The sequence below is a fragment of the Calonectris borealis genome, chromosome 28 (genome assembly GCF_964195595.1).
Source record: "Calonectris borealis chromosome 28, bCalBor7.hap1.2, whole genome shotgun sequence".
Lineage (NCBI taxonomy): Eukaryota > Metazoa > Chordata > Aves > Procellariiformes > Procellariidae > Calonectris > Calonectris borealis.
In genome coordinates this window covers 6,418,409-6,439,752 of record NC_134339.1, presented here as the reverse complement: position 1 = coordinate 6,439,752, position 21,344 = coordinate 6,418,409, and the positions used below count along the sequence as shown (strand labels likewise).

Genomic DNA, 21,344 nt, shown 5'->3' with positions numbered 1-21,344 from the left:
GAGGGCGAGGCGCCGTCTCCCACAGGCCGTGTTCTATTGGCGGAAGGCGACTGAGCGACGTGAGAGCGACCGGCTGCCCCGCCTGTTGGTGGGCGGGCCGTTACTCGGCGCAATCCGCCAATCAACGGATGCACTCGTCTTGTTGTTCGGTGACCGGCTCCGCCATGGGTAGCAACGGCCGCCTCTCACCGGCGATGCGCCCAATCGCTGCGAAGGTGGTGTCGGCCGCAGCCAACGAGCGGGGCGAGGAGGCGGGCGGCAGGTGCTGGCCGCGGGGTGCTGCGCTCTCCTCGCCGCCCCCCTTCCGCTCTGCCCCCCGCGCCGGGCCGCTCGGCGCTCTGCTGACGGGCAGCCCGGGGCCGCCGCCGCCGCCGAGGGGGACCGCCCGCGGGCTCAGGTACGGGGGCGGCCGGCGCCTGCCTCTCCCTCCCTCCCCGCGGGGGCCTGCCGCCGCCTGCGGCTCCACCCCCGGGACCGCGGCGCCGGAGCCCCCGCAGCTCGGCGCTGCCCACCCCCCGGAGCGCCGGGCTCCGTCCCGCCGGCCTTCCCCCTCCCTTCCCCGGGCCGAGCCCCTTCCCCACTGCCTCTCCTCAGCGACGGGCCCCGGCTTTGCCTCTCGCTTCCGGACGGCGGCCCACCGCGCCTCCCTCGGCCGGCCGGCCCTCCTCCTCGCGGCCCGGCCCTCGGCCGCCGCCGCCGGGCCCCGGCCCCGGGGGGGACCGGCCTGTGCAGCCGGGGGACGGGACGGGCCCGTGGCGGCCTGCTCCTCCCGGCCCCGCCGCCCGCTTTGTCTCGGGGCGGCGCGGTGGGAGCCCCCCCCAGCCGCCCCCGTACCCGCACCCCGCTGTGTCCCCCTGCCGTACACCCTCCCCCGGTGCTTCGGACCCCGGCCCGGTGTCCGCGGAAGGCTCCGCGGCTGAGCGCCGTGTTTCAGCGCAGGATTTTTGGTGTGGAGGGGGGAGGCCCCAAGTGGTCTCTTACCCCCCCCCCCCCCGCGGGGGTACCGGCAGCGGGCGGCGGTTGCATTCACGGCGGTTGTTCCCCGCGGTAGGGGATTTATTTGTGCGATGGGTGACAAATGGGCCGCTCGGCGATTTACCGCGGGGTTCCGCTGGGTGAAGGGAGATGTTGGCGGCTCGGAGCTGCCGATGGCTCTGTGGTTCGGTGGTTCGTCTCAGGCGGTGTGCGGCAGGCCCGGGTGTGAGAGAACCTGGTGGCATGAACACGACACCGGCATTTTCTCTCTCTCTCTTTTTTTTCTTTTTTTTCTTTTTTTTTTTTCTCCTCCGTCTCCAGAGACTGTCAAAGCCTAGGGCCAAAACTAGGATTTTTTTCCTTTTTTTTTTTTTTTGTAATAAGCCTGACGTTAGACATAGCCATAGTTAACGCAGAGGTCCTTCCTCTTGCCCCTCGCCAAGCAGCCTTGAGCACAAACGTTACAGCGTGAAAAAGTGAGATGATCGGCTCTGAAACAGTTGCTGTCTGCAGAAATTGTTTGTCCGGTCATGCTTTGGTGACTTGCCCTGGGTTTTAGCTGCTCAGTTTGCCCTTTTTTAAGCAATAAAGAGGAGATGTATTAGGCTCTTTTGGGATGTAGTATGTGACGGAAGGGGAAACTATTCAGGAAACCCTTCATCTAAAGGTGGTACTTGGCTTTCCTTTAAAGCTGGCTTTGATTCTTATTCTTGAAGATGGTATATATAGCTGCTTGGGAGCTAGGTATATTGCAAAAAGACTGTTTTGGACCCATTTGTTTTAAAGGGTTAAAGTCACAAATTAGATTTGGTTTTATACACCTTCTTTAACTTTCGTACTTTTTAATAAAAGCTGCTGTAAAGAGGGGGTGCTGTTCAGGGGCACAGACTGTTTTCATGTTGCTGTTAAGGCCTAGAACGTGGGCGTTTTGCGATGTGGCTCAGTTGTCTTTGTGCTGGGGCAGTGCAAATACATTATCATGTTGTATCAAGCTTGACTCTTCCAAAGTTAAGTTCCCTTTAACCAAAACGAGTCAATTGTGTGGAACTCTGTTCATCAGAAACCTAATAGCGTTTTTTTCCCCCTTTTCACACATAATAAGTCACATCTTTCTTACGAACTTTTCCTTTTTCCTGTTCTGTTTCCTTTTCCTGTTTTGTTAAAATTCACGTAATCACTAGAAATGTTAAGAGTAGAATTGAAAACTTACAGTTACATTTTGGCAATTACATAAAATAACTGTTGATGTAGGGGTCATTGCTTTTTGACAGTAAGTTCCTAATTCTTGGGTTCCCCGGGAATAAGTGCAAGAATTGGAGGCAGGTAGCCTGATTCCTCCAGTGCCAAAAGGAATCGGCGGCTGTTTCTTTCTCATTAGTGGTAGGAGTTACTCCTATGCAAAGTATATGTAGGTTGATTCCTTGTTACAGAGCTACTGTTCACGCCTAAGATGCTCACTGAAACATCTTTTGACAGAAAAATGCTGTTCAACACTCAGTAATGTATTACTCTCTCGCCTACTTGAAAAGAGATGATTCACTTAACCGATCCAGTGGGACCGGAATAGATACAGTCTTGTACATTAGAAGTTAGTTTTCTCAGCAAGTTAGAACACATGGGCGCAAGAACAAAGTACACAGGTCTGATATTTGACTTTAGGGTCAACATAGGCTTTTATAAGTCAGACCTTACATACATAAGAGGTTTCATCAGCTTTTGATGAGAAGTTGATAGCGAAATGCACTTTCAGGGAGAATCCCACCTATTTCCTCTAGATAATGCTGGTTATTGCTCTGAGGCAAATACGGTACTCAGAACTACTTACCGGCCTCTTAAACTGAACTGTTGGAGCAAAATGAAGTGAAAACTATTTCTAGTGATACCATCCACTCCTGTCATTTAACAGATAACATAGAGTGGTTGTTTTGCAGATCTGCAGGCACGAGGCGTTTTAAATTATCAAAAATATAGACAACTTCTGAAAACTTTGAACTATTTCCATATAAGAGGTCTCAAGAAATTTTATATGAGTTGGGAAAACCAGTTTGTCCAGACGTGCTGGATAAGCGTGTTAGCTATATGGGGTTTTTTTGTACATCTATCAAGAGTTTTGTATTCTTATTTTCTACTAGGATGTCCAGCTGTAATACAATAAACTATGTGTTGGCATTCAGGTAGCTGTAATTAGCCTTCAAAGTTTACATCTAATTTCGATGAATAGGGAAGTTCACATGTAAGTAGAAATAATAGCTCTGTCTTGCTGAGACAGCCATGCATCAGTTAACGCGTTATGAAAATCTCTTTGCAGTCCTAAGAATTAGAAACTTTATTTCCTTTTAATTATTTCTAGGCAATATAGAAGAACTGCGGACTGGTGAATTTTGCACCCTTTCTGACTCACTTTTTAATGTTTTACCATGTGCCGTTGAAAAGGATTTGCAATGCCTGTTACTGTCTGTCCGTTCGTTGTCTGCTTGTGCTATACGCAGCATTACTTGGAATATAGCATCTGTTAATATCAAAGATGGATGACAGCTAAATATGTCACTGCAAGTGCAGGATTTGCTTAATAGATTTGGATGCCATCAGGATTCTCTGTGGCTGTGCAAGGCACTGTCTGAAGTAATTATTTGTCATCTATTTAAGAATCAAAAGATGGTTTGTCCGTTTGGTGCACGAGCAAACTGAAATCCTTGAGAACTGCGAAATATTGGCAGAAATCTTGTCATTGTACATAGGTTTAGTGATGTTAATGTTGTGTTACCGTTCTCAGTATAAAATCATTGTGGGGTAAGAAGGGTGTTCTCCCATTTTCAGTACTTTTCAGTAAACTGGTCATTGCTTCGTAAGATTTTTTTTGTCTTTGTTTTGGACCAAATATGTTGTGTCTTGTCACAACTTATGGATATAGTCACTTATTACCATGGCTTAACTAAGGTACTTATTTTCATTTATCTTTTCGTGGAGTAAATTATTCTCTTTTATAAATTAAGCAGTTCCTCAGTTATGTTCTTACTGGATGGCTGATAACACGGGAGAACGCATTTGTATTCTGTTGCAATATTTTTGTGTAGTATAAGGTCCTTACTTGGTCTGTGTGTGCCTCAGTCATGGCAAAAGTAACCTGCAGCTTAATTCTTTTTTTTTTTACCTTTGCTGTTTCGGAAGGCTCATGAACAAGCCACAAGTCCCAATTTCTTGGAAAATATAGGATTGTTCTTTTGTTTCCTAAACCTATTTGATAAAAATACTGTATTTGATTATGGCCTAAGAAGACAATGTTGGAAGTTGGTGGTGTGTTAAGGTGATTTCCTGAGGTGTTCTGATATTCCTTTACAATTTCTGATATGCATTCAGGGTAGTGAGGAGGATTTTGGTGAGCCTCTGTGGGTTTTTTTGTTGTTGTTGTAGATAAGAACTTTATATGAAGTTTGCCATATTTGTTCTCGGTTCTGTGTTGGCAAAACAAGCAGTGCAGCTTTGGCTGTGATGTATGTGTTAAGGTTTGGAGCTGTAGCTTCCAGAGAGAAAAACGGGATAAAACTGAGCTGGGAGAGATTAAAATTGTCTAATGTTACCTTGAAGCTGATGTGAAACTAGCTTTTCCTAGGTTTTCCCCCAGGTTTTGCTTTAGTTTAGGTTTTAAATTCTCTCTCCTTTCAGTTGCAATTTTGGTTTTAAATTCTCTCTCCTTTCAGTTGCAATTTTGGTTTTAAATTCTCACTTCTTTCAGTTGCAATTTTGGTTAAGAAGTGTGAAATGGATATGAAATGAGATATGAAATGCTTAACAGAAGACTGTGGGCTTCCCTCCGCTTCTCTCTGTGACGGTGAGGATTTTAAGTGATTTACAGGTGCAACTGAGGTTGGGTATTCCTGCTAAAGCGCACTTCTGGAGCTGTATGAGCTATGTTATACTTCTTGGTTCTGTTCTTCCGCCTGCTGGCTTTGCTTGTTGCTCAGTCTCTTCCTGAGAAGATAATTTTCTGGCAATGCAGCTGCTCTTAAGGCTGGAATCTGGGTCAGTGTGTCACACCCACTCTAGGCAGGACCTAAAGCACCTTGTACAAAAAATGCAACCAAGATTTTGATTTTACATTGGCAAAACAGTCACAAGCACTTACAACAATCGCATTTGTTGCAATTCTGTTGTACAAAAATCTGAAGCAACCTAGAGAAGTTGAACAAGTTGCTGAGAACATTGCTGCAGGCTTGTAGTTCTGATAGGTTTGCTGAAGGAAGACTGTTGTTGGGAATTAGTCCTCATTAAGGTATTAATCTGATCTAGGAATTGCCTTTTTGTACAAAGCGGTAATCAAGTTTTCTGAAATGCATATGCTTTCTGATAAGAATAATACACTATGGGTTCCTTTACAATATTTTAAGGTTTGCAGCACTGCTGCCTTGGAGTCAGGTGTTATGGGTTGAGACTTTGAATTCTTGTTCAGACTGAACAGGAATACATAAAAAAGTTGTACTTTTTTTTTTTCCTCAACTGCTCCAGGTCCGGGCAGGAGGTTTCTCCTTTCACTGTGGTCTTGCAGTTCAAAATGATGAGCTGCTAAATGCTGTTCTTCATATTCTAGCAAAGTGAACCCAAAGTAGTTTTGTGTACCTGGCATCAAAGATCCAAAGTCACAGCAGAGCTGCCGAGAAGAACCAGTCCAGCTGAAATGCCTTTTTTTTTTTTTTAATACTTCTGTAGCCTTGCAGTAAATATAGTGAAGACAGTAAAAGCAAAAATAACTATCATGTCGTGCAGTAAACTAAAGTTCATAAGATACCAGATACCTGGTTATAGATTCTGTCTCAGTAGTGCTATGCTGATTTGTGTGTTTTTAGTATGAGTTTGTCTTGCATATTCAGTAAAACAATGTATTTGAGGGGGGAGGCAGTTGGGTGCTGATTCTGAATTTAGTCAGAAATAAGCAGAAGGCTGTTGACTACCTTGCTTCAGGCAATAATGAACTGTTCTAATTTCTTACGGATTTATTGCTCTTAAATCTAAACACTTTTTCTGCTTTTAAATGCTGTTTGTGACTAAATTTTGCTGCAGTTTGAAGAAATGTGTGAGTAACTGTACACTTACATAGCTAAGCGGATGTTTTGAGGGAAAAATTTATTTTACTTTAATGAGCTACATATGCTGCTTGATTTCAAGTACAGGAGAATCTGGAATTCTCGAGAAGCCTTGTGGCGTGTAAAATTTAATAGATGATACTCTAATTTGTCAAATCCCAAGCACTGTAGATCTTTATTCGTTGGGCTCATGAGTACTCGCCGTGCCTGTATGGGAATGTTGTCTCCCTGTTCCTCTTTCTCAAATCTTGTGTTATATTTACTTAGGCCTTATGAGGGATATACAAAGCTCAAAGCAATTTGGAGGTTAAAAATGTTACGAATTGAATATATAAATAATTTTTTGGAAAAGGTGCTAGTTTAAAATTCTTGCTGTAATCTTACAGTCATTTAAAACTGGGCTGAGCAACACCACAACGAACTGCAAACTTACAAATTTACGCTTACTTTGTCTAAATGCTGTAATCTGATTCTTGGGAATAAAGGGGAAGAAAGTAAAGTTGTTGCAGCTATGCTTGCAACATATAACTCTTCTCTAAAACTAGTGATATATGAATGCCTGTTTAATATAGTCTTGATGTTTTGCAAAAGTTTGTTTTTTGTTCTACTAAGAAACTTTTGATAGTGCCTGATCCATGAGAATCTGGATGTAAATTTGAGTATAATGCGTTGGCTTTCTGAGAAAGGAAGTAAATGGAAATAGAAGAATTTGCCCTCTAAGTTCCAGCCTAATTCATCAAAAAAATGCCATTTCAAATAAACACATGAGGTTTCCATTAATATTTGCGCTAGGTACTTTGTGGTCAAATAATGAGTTAAAAGTAAATTTAAAGATTTTTTTCATGAACAGGGTTCTTAGCTTATTGTATGTGAAACGCTTCAGAAATACTGAGTCAGAACAAGAAGTTAGTTCAGGCACACTTGAAATCTGTATTTTGTTGTTCTTTTGTTTCATTTTGTAACTTTACAGTATTTTCAGTTGAGGATTGGCTTTTTCCCCCCACCCTTAAACTAAACTTATTTTCATTTCAAGTTTGCCAGGGACTTGTAGTAGACTTGGGCAAAATTCACAGCCCGCAAGCTTTCCTGTTTTCCCATCTGAAGGGATGCAGCCCAAGCCCAGTTACAGGTCTGAGCCTGGGGACATGGTTCCTAAGGCAGAAGTTCCCCCGTAAGCATTTCTCGGAGCCCTTCTGGCAAAGAGCAGAGGGAGGTAAAAACTTGCAACAAGGCTGTGAATCCTGATTTCTTGTGATGCTGCTTGGCTGTCTGATTGACTCTGTACAACATGTTTTTGTTTTTGCTGAGAACAGTGCGCGTTACTGCAGGCGAGGGAGGCTGCTCTGCCTCCTCCCACACTCCATCAGTGCCCGGGTTGGCCTCATCTCCCGGAGAATGGGCATAAAACCAACCCGATTGACAGTTTAATTGAGGACAGTGAGATAAATGACCACATTTAAGTCCTTTGCTCAGTTTTTCAGTTTTCCAAGCACTGACAGAAGTAGTTGTGTTAAAGTTTTGCCCATGCCTGTGGGAAAAACAACGATGTCCTACCAGCCTGGTCTCATTTGAAAGAGGAGCTCTGGGTACAGCTGCAGAGACAGGGCACTGTGAGGTAAGCGATGAGGTAAGGATGGGTTTCCAACGCAGAGTTTCCAGAGAGTGCACGGTGGTAAATGCACAGTAGCTTGCTTCTCAATGACGGTGAAGTAAGGTGCGTTGTGTTGGCTGGTGGGGACCATGTCCAGGTAATGAGGAATTCTTAATATGCTGTCCAGCCTGCCCTAGGATGAGGAATCCTAGGATGAGTCAAACCTCTCTTTTTCTAGTTGTTATTGAAAGGGCGAGGGAGGTTTAGTAGGTGTATTTGGATCAACAGACGTGAGTTTTCAAGGGAAATTGCCAGGTAAGGCAAGAAGACAGAAGGTTGAACAATTTGGGTGTTGAAACAAGATTAGAGAATTTGTTACCAGTGATACTTGGTTTCCTGTTGTGTTACGCAGTGCTGCCAGGCTTTGGCTGTGCTCAGATACATCCAGAGAGTTATAATGAAAAATGGAGGGGAAGGAAGGTTTTAAGATTTTGTTGTTATGATTTAAAAACCTTGCTTAAGATACGGCATCTTTCTTTATCTTTCTAAAGTATTAAAACAGTAAATTATTTGCCTGATAGCAGCTCCCTCCACTCAGGAGTAGAATGCACTCAGAATTTCTTGGCCAAAGAGTGAGCTGCTATGTTTTCAGCATTGAAATGAATAATTAGTTATATATTAATTATTTTTGTCCTTTGTGCTGGATACATCTTCTTTATGTCTTCAATTATCTAAGCTATTTAGATGTGCCTCATTTAGATCTTCTCATTATATCTCCTCTTTTTTTTTCCTCCTCAGTATCTGGGTCTTATTACACTTTCCTGGCTTGGTTTGGCGTGCATTGTCCTTAGATGGTCTCCTGCAACGGTGTATAATTCACTATCCTTACATAGTGTAATGAGCTGTGGAACTTAATTTTCTTAACCGCTAACAGCAGTTTTACTGGTGTTACAAGTGCAGTGATGTTTGTTGTCTGCATTGATTAAATTAAGAGTTAGTAGGTTCAGTGTTCTGTAATAAAAGGGCAATTTGACTGAAGAGCACCAGTAACCCTCAATCCATTTTTAGGCATGTACAAACTCCAGTCTATGTAGGAGATAACAAGCTCTCCCGTTTGCGGAAGAGAGACTATGTTGTAGGAGGAGCATTTGTTATAAGGGTGCCTTCTAGAAAAGTTTAATCCACTAAGACTTTTCGTATAACTGTTTCAGATGTTTGAAACTCTTTGTTGCGTGCTGAGACTGTGGTTTGAGATGGTGGCTTTGCACTGTTGCTGTAGAAGTCCTACCTCTGCAACCACACGCTTGTTTTAAAGCACAGCCATGTAACCGGAGTCAGCTCCCTGATCGTTTTGCACTGTGGCACCACAAATCATCATATTTGGCACAGGAGAAGAACAAATGGCCGTGGATGGGAGCTCAGTAGCTCTGCAAGTTGGTACTGCTGTGAAATTTCCTCTTGCTTCAAACTGTGGCCAGTGCTTTGTTTATTCTGTGAAATTTTGATGGCTGTGGTTCTTTTTTCCTTCAGCAGGGTGTGATACCGGTGCCAGCGTGTATGCCCACCACCACTGCACGCAGGCTAATGTGTGTGTTTTCTGCTCTGAGTTGGCAGCAGGTTGCAGGGTGGGCTCGGGAGGATATTTCCGTGTGTCTTTTCAGCCCCTTCCAACACAACCCAAGTGAAATCTTGTGGAGTCGCTGTGGATGCTCTATATCCTCTTTTCACACAGTTATTTTTGCTGCCTGTGGCTTCCATGCAATGGTCTTGTCTACCAGATTTTGAACACCTACTTTCTCCTTTTTTGCTATAGGCATATGTTCCACAGCGCTTTTTCCTTCATCTTTTTGAATTTTGGTTGTCTGCCTTCAAGGCCTTTGGGAAAAAGCTAGTGGGAGTTTTTGTGAGGTTGAGGGTGGAAAACTGCACCTTTGGAGAGACAGGAGGTCATTCAAAAGTGGTTTTGCCAGTTGTATACAGTGTAACGTACATGGTAATAGGGCATACATCACTTGGGTAGGAGTTTACCTTTAGACCTGATGCCTTCTTTAAAGGGCTCTGAAGGTACATGCGTTCTGGTTTATCGAAGAAACCGATAATCCCAGAGAGCATATTAAGTTTGTTTAGCAAGATTAAAGATCGTCTTCTACTGTTACTGTATTGTGTCCTCTGTGATAAATTCTGCCGTGTTTTTACTGTTCAAATCCGGATTGATAACGGAGGATAACCAGCAGGACTGGTTTGTTTTACATTTTCAGGCGTGTGCCCTGGGTGTAGGTACAGTATTTAGCTCCAGCGCTGGTGCCCGAAGGCAGGTTTGTTTCCGCTAATAGTCACTACCTTCAATCAAAGTTACCCCCTGACTCAAAAGCAGAGGAGAATGAGTTGGCGTTATCCACTCCTCCAAGATCAATAGCAGGGGAGCAGTGGGGAACTACTTGAAAGTCCCAAGCCTTTCCCTGGAGGAAGGATTCCTGGTCCTGTAAGTCCTTTAGCAAGCACGAGTCATTGATCTCTGCTGGCTTTCTTGGGCTTTTTCTCTGCTGTACAAAGGTTTCAATCAACAGGTGTAGGATTTCAGTCACAAAAGTGTCTTGGTTCACATCAGTTTTAGAGGGAAAAGTCTCATGTAAAAGTCACTGAAATTAAAAACTCAGCTCTTTGGGTCCACCGAGATCCTCTCTCTGGAGACAAGTTTTAGTGTTTCCTTAGCGCAGTTGCAAATTAGAAGGTTTTCACAATGTTTCAGGTTGTTACTCTCTCTTACAAAGAAACAGAATGCACCCAGCTGAGAAAAATAACTTAAAACTTCTTTTCAAGAACTAATAGGGGGCTTAGACCCTTTCTGCGAAATCATCCTTTTCAGTATTAATAGTGAAGAGAGAAGAGTTTGTTCACATCGTCACCGTCCACCCTGCTGCACAGCACAGCCGTGAATGAAAAATGCTTTCAGTGTTCTCAGAATAGTCAGCTTCTGCTGTGAAATCTTCTTCAGTGGTGCTGGCGAGCTTATTACAGCACTGTTTTATTGAGGCTGTCTCCTGAAAATCGCATAAGGAAGCTGCAGTGTGGCTGGGCTGCCATCGCAGCCCTGGGCTTGTCCCGCTGCCTTGGCCTCTTGTTCTCCATGATACTGGGAGCTGGGAAGGAGGTAACAGTAAATACTGCCACTATTTACCCAAAATACATTAGTGCTGCTGTGTGCAAAGTAGTTAAGAAAGAAATTATTTTCTCCTGAAGCTTTCCTGTGGCTTGGGTGTTTCAAGCTCCTTGGGGGGAAGCACGTACAGGCAGGGGCTTTGGACGCTTCTCCAACTGAAGTAGTTGAACTGATTCTCCCTTCCCGTGTGCTCTATGGCTATTTTTTTGTAGTAGCCTAATTAGTTTAGTTAGATGAACGTACATTGCAGGAAACATTATCTAGGGTAGGTGTTAAGGTGTTCCTTAGGATAAAGAGATGGCATTAAACATGGAAAAATCTGTTGTGCTTTGCTGCCTCTGCACTGCAGAGTTCCAGAGTGCCAAGCAACGTTGCTTGTATTGAGGCAGGTAGACCCTTTAATTGATTGATTAAGCTTTGCATGAAGTAATTTTTGACACCCCTCCCCCCCCCCGCTTCTTGGAGCATGTATTTTGACTCTTCGCTCCCAGTTCACAGAATAAAGATTGGAATTGCTGGAGATGATCGTGAGGAAAAGATGGGATAAAACCTGGCTTTGACTATTTTTTTTTCCCTGCTTGTGACTAAAGCTGCAAATACTGGGAAGGCATCCCTGGAGCAGATGGTGCTGGCACGGATCCTCCTCAGGACAGAATTCAAGTTCCTTTCCCTGAGCCAGATACTCCCGATCAGCCGGTGCGCAGTGCTGTTGCAGAGCGTGACTTGGTGCTTCCCGCTCAGCTGAACTTTTGTGGCATTTCTAGACCCAGTTTAAAAATAGCAGAAGTATTCTCAGTAAGATTGCATTGGAATAGAAGTTTGGGGATGGCTTCTGTCTGCGTCCCACTTCTCCAACAGTCACTTCTCGTTTTCTTCCAACTCTTCACCAGGATCATCCGTATTTTCCTGGTGAACGATGGTTTTCTTCAGTAGTTTGGAGGAAACCTCCGGCAGATGGATGCCTGGAGCTTATCAGCTCCTGTGGTTCGTCTCGAGGACGGAGATGCTGTTTCCTCTTCTTGTATTTCTGCAAAACATTTGTGTAGTAAATTGTTCTTGTGGGTATAGATCAAATATGTTTCTTATCTTAAAGAGCTGACCCTGAAACATAGCAAATTTTTTTTTCTGTATGGCAAGGTTGGAAATCTCTTCGGGCAGGGCCACCCTGAAGATGGGAGGGGTTGATAAAAGGGTCTTTTTGTTTTAGGACTGCAACAAGTTCCTTTAGAAATGCAGTTGTTAGAAGTATCTGTAGGGGTGAAGGGAGTGAAATGGTGTCTTTTTTCTCAGTTGGTTTTGCTCTGGGATATTGTGCAATATTGGGGTTTATAGTTTGATTTTATTATGGAGTGTGCCTTGCATCTCTGGCTCCTGACTTGCAAAGAGCTCTTCTGACATCGCCTTTAGCTTAGAGGTGCAGTAACGCTGCGGTTGAGGAGGCACTAGGCAGATGCTAGAGGATAGGGCTGCGATTTCATGCATGAAATTCCTTTAAAGACGGCGTTGGCGAAAGGCTTAGACTTGCAGACCACTGTTTTGAAATAAATTTTGCATAAAAGTTACTCTGAAAATTTCTAAAATTTTCTATTTTCTAGAATTTCAAGTCAAAACTGTTCATTTGCCTTTGAAATGAAAAAAATGTTTTACCCAGTTAAAATTGTAAAGGAAACCTTGGTGAGCTGGGTGTTGAGCCTGTCCAAATGAATGTGTGATGTTGTTTTTAATTGTAGGATGCAGACGAGACTATCTGCTGTCTCATTGGAGAAGTATGAGTTTTGTGCCATGCTCACTGATTAAAACACTGATATAGCAGTATTTCTCTGTTTTGTTTTGTTTTTCCTAACACAAAGAGTAATTTTAGTAGCATCTGGAATACTTCTTGGCTAGTTCGAAATAAATTTAAATCCAAACATACTTTGCTTGCGATTTAGAAGTCACGTTTGACATAGTGTTGCTGCACCTTTTATTCCTTAAAAGCCTTGTACTGCCCTCTTGTGATAACTTGAGCATATTGTATGTGCTGTAGCTGCTTTTCTGACATGGAGAATATTTTTGTAGTTATGTTTGCAACTGAAATGCCATTAAAACATTTTGTTTGCCTTATAAGTTTCCAGCATAAACTTACAAAGGTCCATTTTAAAAATTGTGATTTCATCCCGAATTGTTTTGGTTTTTTTTTTCCCCTGCAAATTTTGAAGTAAATTGAGCAATTTTGCTTTTCACATCGAAAAATGTTTTGAAATTGTGCAGCTACATTTCTTTTAAGAATTGTCTGACACTTTATTTTGTCTGTGTACATGGCAAATACAATCAAAATGTAATGAAGCTACATTTTGAAAAACTAATTTTATGATTTTTAATGCAGCCTAGCGTATGGAAAAAACAGAAGAAATAATAACTAATACATTGGCCAAAGCTGTTGGTTTTGTAACTAAATATAGAAAAGGATCAAGCATTTGTGGTGGAAAATGTCGAGGGGCAGCTAGTTCCCTACAGGCACTGAATAGATGCTGAAGGTAGTGAGAAGGTTGTTGTTCGCGAGCGCCATTCTGATGAGACGCAACTTCATACGATGAATGGAGGGGGCAGCGTTAAGTCTATGATCTATATTTAGGCCTATCCGATCTCCCAGATGATACTGGTATCAGGAGTTCGCTGATACTTGACCCTTCGTAGGGCCCTGCTAACAAATAGACTAAGTGGATTTTTGGTCAGAAGCTGTTCATATCCACGTTAGAGGATAGTACTTACAAATCCTTTCTTGGGCAATAGGGGAGAGAAATGAAAAATATATCCATGCCTTTCTGTGAAATTCATTAAAGCATGTAGAAAGAAAACAAAGGTTTTTAACCAGTATTTTTTTTTTCTGCCTCTCTTCTTTCTTTCTCCCTTTTTGTTTCCCCTCTTCAGGCGCTGCCGCCATACTAGAAATATGGGGTCGGAAAACCCAAGTCCGCAGAACCCTGGCTGTAAGATCATGACCTTCCGTCCCACCCTTGAGGAGTTTCGGGACTTTGGGAAATATATTGCTTACATGGAATCGCAAGGAGCTCACCGAGCAGGGCTTGCCAAGGTGAGTTGCGCTGGCTTAGGTAGTCGAAAGCTTCCTGAAGGCTGCCTTCCCGAGGCTCTGCTTTATGTAAGGTGTCTATGAAGTTCTATCACTATGAAAGCAAACGTAGTCAAGCAGAGTGTATTTTTGAAAATTGTACTTGCTGTCTGTTTCGGTTTACCGAGAGAGGAGAGGCAAAGGAGTTGCAGGCCTTTCATAAGAGTGAAAGAAGGATGTCTTTTCCTGATCCCTAAATGGAAAACGAGGACATTCCCAGCCCTCGCAGAGATGGGTTAAGGGTATTTCCATGCCCTGATTCTGTTGCTGAGGGGATAGGTTGGGGTAGCCGTGGTCCTCAAGGGCTGGAGGCATGAGGTTTTCAGCTCCCCCAGAGTGTAGGGTAAAGGATCAAGCTTTTCAAGTCTGCTTAGGTTTGGATGGGGAAGAGGGCCTAAATCATGTCTATATGAATGGCTGCGGACTTTTTTACTCTTACATTTTTAATGTTCTGGGCTACCACCTTATGCTGACTTGAATCTAGACCTGCAAATGTGTCCTGTATGCGTGTGCAGTTCCCAAAATACCTGAAAGCCTTTTTGACCTTCAAGAAGCAGTTCTCCAGCCAGCTCTGAAACATCTTTCTGCTTCCTTCCGATCCACATCTTTACACTGAAACTGATTAAACATTATGAGAACTCTTCATGTGAAGCTTCTAAATTCCAGTACTTGACATACAACTGTTTGGAAAAAATCAGGACTAACTGATTAGAAAGAATATTTCTGTGGCTGTGTCATGTTGCGCCATAGGCTGAGAGAGATCATTTGTTCTGACAGGGTAGTTGTTACGCATGGTATTTAGCAGAACTTAATAGAGCACACAGATAAATAAAGCTGTTAGGCATGAAATAATTCTTATTTCTTCTGAAACATAGGTCAATTACTGTTTTTATTACAGTTCTAAATAGAGCTGGGTATTGATAAAAAGCTCTCTGTGAAATGTTTCCTTGTCCACTCAAGTATACTAGCAATTACATTCCATGAGTCTGCTAGGGTGGATTATTTTAATAAAGGTTGTTGGTGAATTCCAGGTGTTGTAAAGAAATTACTCTACTTGTAGGACTAAATCTGAGCATTCCAAGTTAATTTTTGTGTCTCTCTTGCAACTGCAGTTCAGAGCCTTGTAATGGAAGTAGAGCTCATCATATCCTGGAGGAACCAGGCCCACAAAAATCAATAACTTGTCCTCCAGTTCCTGTAACTTTTTTTGGTTAATGCTTACACCAAATTAGATTGCAGATCCTTTATTTTTTCATTCCACATGCCTGCTGAATGTCCTACTGATTGTTCTCTGATCTTGAGCCTAGAATTGTTGGCAGCTCTTCTGTTTAAAATTGTAGCTTTTTCTTCCAGATTCAGCACTGCTTTGCAGCAGTTTTTTTGCACAGCCTCCAAGAGTGAGAAAAGAGTTCTGGACGCGTTCCCCACGTCCTTTTGTTCTTCCCTACCTCTGCCCCTTTTCATTTAAGGAGTTGGTCCCTGATGTGTCACCTACAAATACAGAAATATCAACAGCAATAATGCAACAGGATTTTGAGCCTTCCTGGTTAAAAAAAAAAACAAATCCAAACAAACAAAACAAAAAAACCCCCACCTCCTCAAGAAAAGCCTAATGTAAGTGATCTTCTAGATAGAATAGTCGTTTAGACCACTATAAAAGGTTATGGACTTGTAGAGATGCAACATACTGATAAAGCTGTTGGAGTCTTCATGCAACTTTGTGGAATGGTAGGTGAGAGAGGAATGCCATTCTGTAGGGAAAGCACGTGCAGTCCTTCTGGCATGCAGCGTATTTTCTTGGTATAACTATATAGCTTTTTATCATCACTGGCCACCTTCTGTGACACTGTACTGATGGGACTGCTAGCAGGCGTGTCAGCTAGTCCTGCACTTCAGCAGATGCAGAACAGGTGTCTTGTCATCTGTGCTGGTAATTTGAGATGCTGCTGTTATCTGATAACCTGCAGCAGCAGGATGAAATACCTTCCACTTCAACAGTTTTTTCTTCTGTAGAGGTTGTGTTTGCCTGTTGTGAAAGTGAAGTGTTTTTTTTTCTTTCTTTCTCCCCCCCCCCCCCCCTTTATTTTTTCCCTTCTTTTCCAATTCTAGGTGATTCCTCCCAAGGAATGGAAGCCCCGAAAAACCTATGATGACATAGATGACATGGTTATCCCAGCTCCTATTCAGCAGGTGGTTACTGGACAGTCGGGGTTATTCACCCAGTATAATATACAGAAGAAACCTATGACTGTGGGAGAATACCGGCGTCTGGCTAATAGCGAGAAGTATGTTTGTGTTAAGCGATGGGCTTACATTGTGAATGGGGAGTTGTGCAGAAAGCTTTTCTTTCTAGAAACAAGCTGGAAAGAAAATGCAGCCTTGTTAAATAGGAAGCATTTCTGAGGAAACAGCTTTTTCTTGAAAGCTGACATCCAGAATCTCAAACAAATTTGTAACTTGGCGGCTTTTGGTGTATCTTAGATCTTTTTCTGGGAGTTGGTATAGAAAGATTCTTCGAAGTCAGTATTTGGCTAAGAATCTGCCTTAAAAGAATGGCTTGGGCCTCAAAGAAGAGCTCTTGGTGTATTAATGGTTGTTCTGGAAAATGTGTTCCATTGCTGAGGTAGAAATACAAGTATCTTGGAGTGCCTGAGGTAATATTAATAACATGAGTGTCTTCCGAAGTGACTGGGAACTTTGCAGAGCGTTTCAGTTAGCTGGGAAAGCCAACTGATACAAGCTGCAGTTGCATCCTTTTTCCAGAGTCACTTTCCCAGAGCTCTGGAGTACCTCGGGTTTTAACTCAAGCATTACTGACATCATGCAATCAACTTTCAAATATTGCTAATACAGCATGTACATGAGTGCTTTACCTGCCTTCAGCTCCCTGTGTAATAACTTCATCTCATGCATCCTTAGGATGGGGATCTGGTGCTTCACGTAAGTGCACCTCCTGTTTGTCAGTATGCACTAAAGGGTTTTGTAGAAAGATTTGAAAGGCAGTAAATTATATAAACCTGAGTAGAATTAAAAATGAAATGCACCTTCAGTAACTTTCTGAGTGTGCCTGCTTTGAAATGCACGCTTCTTTTCAGTTGTTTATCTGTCTGTGATGAGTGTTCCTTAGGACTTCTTACATCCTTATCTTTTCCATGTTCTTGTCAGGTATTGTACTCCACGCCATCAAGATTTTGAAGACTTGGAGCGCAAGTACTGGAAGAACCTCACATTTGTTTCACCAATTTATGGGGCTGATATCAGTGGCTCACTATATGATGCAGTAAGTGAAATGCTCCTCTTTTATTTATTTTAAATATGGATACTCACTTCCTTATTGCTCTTTTCTCATTAAGGAACAGTAATTCAGAATTTATTTGATTTAGCAACCTTAAAAAAAAAAAGGCAAATAATATCTTTATTTTTCCCTCATTACAAAAGTGTGACTAAACTTCCCACCTTCCCCAGAGATTCAGGATAACAGAGTCAATGGAAGCTGTGAAAAGCTTAGTTTTACTAGAAAAATGAGGAAGAAAGTGATTTAAACAAGTTTTTTACGATGTGCATGGCCAAAAATTGTGTATAGCTTGCAGAAAAGGTTGTTAAAGAAAACTGGACTGGTATCATAATGATATGCCCAGATATATGTGATGGTATGCAGGTAGAGTAAAAGTAAGCTACTGATGCTGATCTCTATCATGCTAGGGTTTGATTTTTTTTTTTCTTTTTTTTTTAAGGGGAATAAAATAGAGATTTCTGCTGAAGCACCTTAGAGAGCCAGAAAACAGCATTTCAAGGAATTAGGTCCTTCATCAAAAATATTTTTTTTGATTCTTAACACAGCTAAAATATTTGCATTTGGATTTTTTCTTTGTAGGCAAGTATATTAGGATACGATGCACCTGCGTGCTAAATTGTTTTACAATTCACATTGTTTAAGCTTTTCCTTGGTGAAATTGCATCCTATGCTTAAAGTAATTCTGTTATGGTTTCTTCTGCTGTAAATGATAAAGGTTGGTTATCTTCTTACTCTGTTTAGGCAGCTAATTTAAAGCAGTGGCCTTCCTCTGTAGTTTTCTTTTGAGTGGAAAGTGGCCTTTTTGGAGTGTTGTCTGATTGTCTGCAGTATAAACAGTGTTAATGTAAAAGTGTGTTTTTATTCTCAGTATGGTTTAATATAGAATTAATTGGAATAAACATAGATATCTGAGGTCTTCACAGCCATGGACAGGAAAGTTATCCATAGTATTTGGTGCTTTGATGCGAGTATCGCATTCTTGTCCATGGTATGATTGGGGAAGGTGACATAACCAGGCACAAATACAAGCTTTAGGAGAAGTAGCTACTGCAATGTACTGAATATACATTGTGCTTCCTTCAAGTTCCTATAAGCAGAAATGAAATAATTGAATTACCAGTCACACCTAAAGAACATTTCCTATTCTCCAATTACTGACATTGCTCCAAGCATTGAGGTGTCAGAGTCATGAAGAACGTTCTCCCTCTGTTCTCCTTTTCATCTTGCTTTTCAGCTGCTTCCTTTCTTCAGCCCTTTCCTCCCTGCCCCTGTGGGTTTTTTTTCACGTTGATTTAGAAAGTTCCAAGATTGAGCAGGTTGAGTTTCTCTGTCTTGCAGTTAACTCCACCAAGCAGCACAAAGCTGGGATTGCTTGCATACCTATCAGTTACTTGCATGTATATTAAGTACACTGGGGAAAAGGGGTGTGAAGGAAACTGTTTGTTTCCTTTTTGGAGATTGTATTACTCTTCAGGCAATCTCAAGGTTAAAGATTTGTACCAGTTTATGTGACTTTTTCTATTTCACGTTGAAGTAGAGAAAACCAACTATCAGATTTAGAACTTCTTTTTATTGCTCTTTCTGTTTAAATATTGGTAATAACCAAACTGCCTTCCCCTTCTTCTTTATCTGAAGCACTGAGCTGATATAGAGACTTCTGCCACTTTGGCCACGTTGAAGTCTAGTGTTTCTCATCAGCTGATACATGTTCATCAGGTGAAGAACGTCTGGATGGAATATGTCATTGAGAGAAGTGTATTTTACCCTTAGTTTATCTTATGTTTATTAGTAGAACAGGTACTTAATGGTAGAGTATCACATAGTATAAGTGCCTCTTCAGAGAACACGTTTAGTGAGGAGCTAGTAATCAATCCCTTTGCCACAAAGTAGTGGTAATGCATCCTTTTCATGGTTATTGATGAACACTAAAAGTAAGCTTTCTGGAAGCAGGTGGAATTAAATTAATGCAGATAACACTAGGATATCCACATTTTGAGGCATTGAAAGGAAGCTGTGGGCTATTATTCTGCTTAGCGAGTCCCGATATATTCCAGTATAAAACATTCCTTTTGAATTACAGGATGTGGAAGAATGGAATATTGGCAATCTGAACACCCTCTTAGACATGGTGGAACATGAGTGTGGAATTATCATAGAAGGTGTAAACACTCCCTACCTCTACTTTGGGATGTGGAAGACAACGTTTGCTTGGCATACAGAGGACATGGATCTCTACAGTATCAACTACTTGCATTTTGGGGAGCCAAAATCCTGGTAGGTGATAGAGTACCAATAGATGGTGACTATGTAGCTTTGCCCTCACTTACCCTTTTCTTCAGGTCTACCTAATTCCATCAGGCCTACTTAGTGTCTAACTTCCCTTTTTTTTCTCTCTCCTACTCTACATTTGAAAGCAGTTTTACTTTCTTTCATGCTGACTGGCTTGGAGGCCTAATTCCTGACTTTCTAGAAAAGTAGCAGAATTAGGGAGACTTGTTGAGATTACAAGTGAAAACAGATTTCAGCACTTGGGGCTTTTTGGAAACTAATGCATAGGAGAGCTCTCCCACTAATGTGGGAGAGCAAATGGTGATGGGAATGTGTGGATGCTTCAGATGCACTTCAATACTGAAAGACTGTTGTTCTTGCATTGTGCTGTAGGCAGGAAACATGTTACTTTAAAATTTCCATTTTTTAAATATGTAAATATGCTTACAACTCTGGGACAAGGTAGGTCAAAGGGTTATTTTTTCATGGTCAATTCTTAGAATAACGATAAGCATTTTTCAACACTGTTGATGCATAGACCGGTTGGAAATAACTTTCCACAAAAATAATCAATAGATAAGGATGAAATTAAAAAGCTAGGAAATCTGGAATATGTTACCAAGTCTGTCGTCTTTTTTCTCAACCTATTTAAAAGTATAACTAGAGAGACTTAGCAACCCAGAAGAGCTTTACTGAAGATCTTGATGTGGCTAATAAATATTGACATTTGCGTGCAAATTAGAGCTTAAATGTCACGGTGAAGCTGCTGTCATTGTGCCCTGGCATGGCAGACAAGATCCTCCCATCTCTCTGCAATATGAGTCCCTGGTGACACCAAGTATCTCCAGGCTGTTAGTGCCAGTGGGCATATAAAAGCTACCAACAGCAAAGAGGCTGTAATGAATGGATATAGTGTTCTTTTACAGTCTTGAAAAGGAGTGGAAGGAGGGGCTGAATCTGTAACATTCAGCTATAGTCTTAATGTGAATTGTAAAAAACTTTCCAACATGTCAGAAAATCTGTTTCCCCAGCGTACCCGATTCTCAGTCTCCCTCTTTCAGGCAGATGCAAAAGGATTTTGCGGAATCTCTTGTGATACCTCTGTTAAACAAGCTTGATCTCAAGAAACATATCTCTGGATTATGAATGGAATGTGACATGCTCTCATTTTAGATACTGTCAATTTTTTCCTTCATCTTCAGAAGCGGTTCATCAAACCCGTTTTTATTCGGTCCCTGTCTCCAGTAGGTGGTGACACCAGCACATGAGAAGCTCTTACTCTCCTTTGCCCATAAAGCTCAGTGACCACCAGCAAAGCCGATGCCTTCTTGAGTGTGGCGGTTTCAGCACGTCAGCACACAGGAGTTGGCTGCTCTAAGAGTTGTACGAGCAACTGACCTGAGGTTTGCGTTAGGGTCATGCGATCGTGGCTCTCTCTGACCGCTCCTTTCATGCCTGTGTGTAACCAGTTCTGCCTCATCTGTCTTCGGCTTGCTTTTTGTTCTGAGCCCAGAATAGAAGGTTATCGCTTTCAAAAAAGTAGAAATAAGAGCAGATTACCTTGAAAAGAGAAGCTGGTTACAGCTTCAGAAATAATGGCTGTTCCACAAACTCTCACATTGTGAGCAAAAGGTAGAGAACAGATGTGGTTTTTTTGAGTATTGTAGATACAATATGTGGATATCCACATACTGTGTATATCATAAGGATGAACTCATTGCATGAAGCTGTTGCCTCATCTTTGCTAAACAGTGGTTTTTCCTTATGTCCTTATGTTTGCTGTTGTTTCTGTGGGAAATACGGATTGCATAGTAGAGAAACAAACAAAACAAATCTCCAAACAGTAAAACCCGAAACACCTTTGTGTA

General features: G+C 42.1%; 2 protein-coding genes across 8 annotated transcripts in view; both read left to right on the top strand.

The window, feature by feature from the left end:
- Positions 1-13,805, top strand: part of UHRF1 (ubiquitin like with PHD and ring finger domains 1) — a 60,925-nt gene extending 47,120 nt beyond the window's left edge. Inside the window, exon 20 of the mRNA XM_075175312.1 lies at positions 13,715-13,805. The gene's annotated coding sequence lies outside the window, so the exon portion shown is untranslated. The remainder of the gene's footprint in view (positions 1-13,714) is intronic.
- KDM4B (lysine demethylase 4B) overlaps positions 162-21,344 on the top strand; it is a 94,121-nt gene continuing 72,938 nt past the window's right edge. The window contains exons 1-6 of one of the 7 annotated variants that reach the window (XR_012677537.1): positions 162-397; positions 13,715-13,877; positions 16,023-16,198; positions 17,079-17,193; positions 19,289-19,482; positions 20,725-20,879. Coding sequence is in view for 5 of the 7 variants with exons in the window: in XM_075175300.1 (XP_075031401.1) it covers positions 165-397; positions 13,715-13,877; positions 16,023-16,198; positions 17,079-17,193; positions 19,289-19,482 (881 nt within the window). In the remaining 2 variants the exon portion in view is untranslated. Of the gene's footprint in view, positions 398-13,714; positions 13,878-16,022; positions 16,199-16,752; positions 16,854-17,078; positions 17,194-19,288; positions 19,483-20,721; positions 20,880-21,344 lie in introns of those variants that run through there. The other 6 variants (XR_012677536.1, XM_075175300.1, XM_075175301.1 and 3 more) reach the window with 6 other exon arrangements.